Genomic DNA, 5,192 nt, shown 5'->3' on the forward strand with positions numbered 1-5,192 from the left:
TATGGAATAAATAGGAGATCCTAGGAGATGAAAACTATATGCCATAAGTTCAAATATTGTCCTTTTAAATAGGTGCCCCTCTTTTTTAGCTCTCATTTTTCAGTGGTTGTCTTTAGGGTGGGGTTGAAAGTTCCCTTTGCCAATTTAGAAGAAATTTTTGCCACATGTCATGCATCTATAATTTTTATCATTAACTATTACTAAAATGAGAAATTCAGCTGAAGTTTTTTGCATTAACTGTTATATTAAATATCATAGGATCACTAGCTTCCTAAAATTTCTGAGCTTAAGTTTCAAGCTTGGGCCATGGTCCTAAGAGGTGTGCTTCCTAAAATATTTGAAGTGTGCCTTCAGGAAGTTGGTGATCCCTTATTTATTTTTTTGCAACAATAGATGCAAAAAAAAAATTAGTTAGTGGAGGCAATTCTCATCCCCATCATAAGGGGCAGCATTTATCCAGCAACCAGAACGCACCTTCAACTGTATTGACTATATTTATTAAATAACTTGAAAATTAGAACAACACTAATTTTTAAAGGCACACTCATAATTGAGATCTAAAAAGGAGGACTCCTATTTTATGTTCACCTAGCTAGCATAGAATTGCCAATTCAAAATTGTCAGAAAGCAACCCCATCAGAAAAAGAGAAAGTTTACGATTTAGGCATGTCAAAGGGAGTAAGATTTTAAATTTATATAATTTTCATGTCTTACAGATCTTGGTAGGAGTGCAGCGAATCATTCAAATCTGAATACATAGACTACATTATTTTTTGTCCCAAAACCTGTTATCACTTCCTTCATCAGTACGTGGATTAGGCTTTTGTTTACCTTTTTCTTGAAGTTTTTTCTTTTTGCTACCTTTGGGTTCAGATGAATTAAGGGTATCATTGCTCTGAAGTCGTCTCTTCTTTAAAACAGGTTCTCTAATTGCTGTGACTGATGGTGTTTGTTGCCGTGCAAGATTTGAAGATTGTACTCCAGCAGTCTGCACAGTAGAACATATGGGATAAACCCTAATGGCATCAGATTCCAGTAATAACACTCAAAAGAGCATGTTGAGCCTTGACTTGTGATTGTATCAAAATGCATGAAGAATAGGTTCATTAAAGAAATGGCTTCTCATGTCAAATGGGCCATTCAAGCATTATTCAGTTTTGAAAATAAACCCACACAAAGTAAATATCTAAACAATGTTGAATTTCAGCATTGCAACTTTAGCAGAGAGTCTTACCGTTTCAGGCACAGAAGAGATATGTTGTGATTTGTATAGTTGCAGCCAAGGATGTGATCCATGTGTAATGGGCTCATGTTCAATAGGCAGGCCTTCAATTGAAGCACCGTTGCTTCTGTTTTTGCACATTATTTTTAAGTGATCATTTGGAGATGCTTCTGGATCTATCAAGTCCAATAATTTCTTAGATGTCAACATTCTTTTTCTAGATCTCAAGAATCTGAACATGGTTGTGGATTTGATTAGTGATTTTATAGAAATTTACAGAACATTAACGAAAAAATATTTAATGGATGCACAATTCTATAAAAGAAAGGAAAAGCCCCACAAACCTTACTTCGGCCTCAAGCTGCTTCCTGCTATCTTTGCAATTTTCTAGCTTTTTTCTTAGCCCCATGACTTCCTGATGAGAAATACATATCAACCAAATCAAATTCTACATTCAGAACCATATGCATCTCGATTGAAATCCCAAAACAAATAGATGTCACTGTAATTTTATTGCACCTTCTGATTGAGAATAATTTCCAGACTGGAAATAAATGCCAAGCAAGGGAACCCACAACCCCCACAGTGAACCCATGAGGCTGTTATGCGAATTTCCATCATCTAACCTGCATGGAAAGGAGAATTCTAGACATCAACCCAAGGATTTGCATTGCAAATTTACAAGGGGAGGAGGATGCTAAGGTCTAAGGATTTGCACATAAACATGTGACTTCACCCAAGGATTTGTAAGGAGAGAAAAATACTTAAGTCATTTACCCACAAATTTGCAACCCAAATATGGAAGGAGAGAAGGATGCTTAGAATCCAACCGAGCATTTGTATACCAAACATGGAAGGAGAGAAGGATGCTAAGAATCCAACCGAGGAATTGCATACCAAACCTGGAAGGAGAGGAAGATAATGCTAAATCATCAACACAAGGGTTTGCATCCAAACCTGCAAGGAGAGGAGGATACTCAGTCGTCAACCCAAGGGTTTGCATCCAAACATGCAAGAAGAGGAGGATGCCAAGTCATCAAACCAAGGAAGTACTACCAATACCCTGCTTCCTAATTGCCAAATCTTTCGCTGAATGTAATACCTTATAAACCTAATTTGTTTGACTGAGATATGTAATTCAGCAAAACATACAATCAAAATTAAATCCATGAAATTAAATTCAAAATAAGTGGAAAAAAGGGATTTCCAACTATTTACATGATACACAATTGCATTATTAGATTCACACACACAAACATACCTGTTGAAGCTCCAGATAATCTTCTTTCAGACTAGCATATTTATTATCCATTTTCCTGGCTTCATTTTCTGTAATGTTGGGGCTATTTGCAGACTTATTGTTAGACATGATAACATATATGACAAGAAATCAGCTTGGGCAATGCCCAAATGAGAACTGGGCACTTTTCTCCGGATTAAAATACCTATCAGAGTGCCCGCCCTTAAGCCCTGCTTACCTAAGAGTTTATAACAGAACAATGCGAGCAACTGGGCGGCCTAAAACGGTGAAGTAACAGAAAAGTTAGTTATGGGCAGGGTCTCCCATTAATACCCACTGCCCTCCCCTGCCGAATGCAATACAAAGGCTTTAGGTCTGTGTCTATGTGATGGTGCAGTGCTTGGAGGAATAGGATGCCATGTAATTTTGATTGTGTTCCCATCCCGATGGAATATTTGAATGAGGTGGACAATTTAACAACAGATTTGTGGAGTGATTGAAAAACGAATACAATGGTCTGAACAAGTTGGAGATGCCGATGCGGGCGGCATGGATTTGAGTTGGGGTTAATATTTTCATTGTTTGGATTGGATTTGGTCTGTGTACAAAATAACGGATAGAGATTGACATGGTGGCACTTGGCTGAAAAGAAGAGTCTCAATAATGCGAATGATATTTTGGAAGATGGGAATATGAGTAATGAGAACCCAGAATGCAGTGATATGGAAAGATAGGGGTTTGCGATATATTTTAGTTTTGTACTCATTCTATGTCATGACACCTATAGTTTCAACCTATTTCATCATAAGAAATGATTGAAAATAAAATATCTGAGCAAATTAAATAGACATCTTGTGAACATCATGTATTGTCATGTTTATTAATAGATAAAGGAAAAACATTAACACACATTTCAATTCTAAAAGGTAATAAAAGGATGGAATTTGCAGCATTATCATTAAAGTCATATGTATGTCTATGAATGTTGCATTCAATCTTTTTTTCATACTTCAGATTTTGATCTAGGTGTTCACCTATCTAATTGCCAAGCTCCTCAATAATGTCTTTAAACACCACCTTGACTTTTCAGATTGATGCAGAGGGTTTGGGATGTTATATCACTTTCTTGGTTTTTACTCAAAAAGGGTCTCCACTTGGTATCACCCAATGGACCATTGTCTTTAACCTTCTCAAGGTTTCTAGAGCTTACCCTAGATCCTTCCCAAGGATCTCTTCACTCAGGACAACTCACAATTGACAAGGAGTCTCCTACCCCTAAGGTTGCAACCCTTTCAACTAAGGACACCTAACAACCCCAAACCCCAAGCAACAAGATCTTTAAACAAAAGGTGGAATCTAACCTATGTGAGTGTTTACACATGTGTTTTATGGAATTTGCACAGATCTTGACCCCTTAGATGGGTGTTTACTAGCCCTTTGTATCTTTTCCCCTTTTGGACCTAGGAAATAGGGCTACAAGCAATTAGCCCTCCATTTGGAATTTTCTTGATTTGTCTCACAACCTACCTAAACAACCACCTAAATAAATTTTATATTCAAATACCCTTTTGGACATTCTACAAGATTCCAAACTTCTGCATATGGGTTTTGAGTACGGATGGTCAAACCCTATTGACCCTATTTAGCCTCTTCCAGCCGATATTGGGGTTTAAGCTCTCAAAATCTTCACCAGTCACAAAGGAATGAAAGGATAACACTTGCCAAGGGTTTTCACTTGTTCAAGGGTCCTTCTCATGCCAAGATTGACTATCCTTCAATCTGTTGTTCAAGGTTTCCACCCTCTTTTCCTACTGCACAGGTTTGCCACATGAGCGATGTCAAGCCAAGGGCATCATCTTAAGAAAGACAAATGACACTTCCTGTCTCCAAAACCACCAGGAACATATATTATACATGTCAAATCAACATCCTTCCAGGTTTCAGATCGATCTCATAGAGAGATGTTGATTTGTGTCACTGTTTGCATCCCAACCCTGGTTTTGAGGGTTTTGTTAGCCCAATGAGATAGAAAATTCGCTTTCTTCCAAACTCGAAGGTTTCAAGACCTCAGATCAACTCTAAATGGATGGTGAACCTCTGCTACAACTTGCCGAAAGTTTAATTCATGCCCACCATTCACAAGGAATTATGCAAGAACAAAAAATTCAAGAAAAATGCAGGAAAACACAATAACCGTTTGCTTGAAGACAAGAAACTCATTCAATATCACATTTCTAATCAGTAGGCATCGTTCCTCTAGGCTTATATCACGCCAAGGAACTCCTCCAACTACCTCCAACACATACAATCAACCAACTAACCGTTGGGATAACCATATTTCAAAATCTTGCAAGAAAAGTTGCTTAAGACAACAATGCAACTTTGCAACTTTTGTCAACTTTCTACAATTCGGTCTTGCCTTCACACCAAAGGTCAAGAATGAACCTACCACATGTTGCAGACCCCTAAACACAAAAAATATATATAAAATGCCCATACAAGGCCTTTGACCAAGTTGACACACCTTAGGGCCTTAAGGCTTATTACACGACCTAGGCCTAAGCAATAGGCCTTCAAACACACACATTGCACATTCTATTCCTAACATAACCATGAATAAAAATGATGTAGACACATGTCAAAATGATGTAGACACATGTCAAAATAAAGTAGACACATGTCCTAGTGCCCCTGCACCATAGATATCCTTATCTTGAATCATAGATCCAT

At 37.6% G+C, this 5,192-nt stretch overlaps 1 protein-coding gene across 8 annotated transcripts; it reads right to left on the reverse strand.

Moving 5' to 3' along the window:
• Positions 1-667: 667 nt before the first annotated feature.
• Positions 668-3,185, reverse strand: LOC131044744 (uncharacterized). Of its 8 annotated transcripts, none has more exons than XM_057978155.2 (6): positions 2,484-3,177; positions 2,125-2,179; positions 1,742-1,848; positions 1,567-1,637; positions 1,235-1,454; positions 668-988 (listed from the first exon to the last, which is right to left on the reverse strand). In XM_057978155.2, exons 3-6 carry the CDS (start codon positions 1,841-1,843, stop codon positions 767-769), a joined length of 615 nt encoding a protein of 204 aa, XP_057834138.1. In that variant the 5' UTR covers positions 1,844-1,848; positions 2,125-2,179; positions 2,484-3,177; the 3' UTR covers positions 668-766. The 8 variants fall into 8 exon arrangements, 6 of the variants coding, with proteins under 6 accessions (XP_057834138.1, XP_057834139.1, XP_057834137.1 ...); XM_057978156.2 differs by having other exon boundaries at positions 2,120-2,179; XM_057978154.2 differs by having other exon boundaries at positions 2,000-2,179.
• Positions 3,186-5,192: the final 2,007 nt, after the last annotated feature.

The sequence above is a fragment of the Cryptomeria japonica genome, chromosome 3 (assembly GCF_030272615.1).
Source record: "Cryptomeria japonica chromosome 3, Sugi_1.0, whole genome shotgun sequence".
Lineage (NCBI taxonomy): Eukaryota > Viridiplantae > Streptophyta > Pinopsida > Cupressales > Cupressaceae > Cryptomeria > Cryptomeria japonica.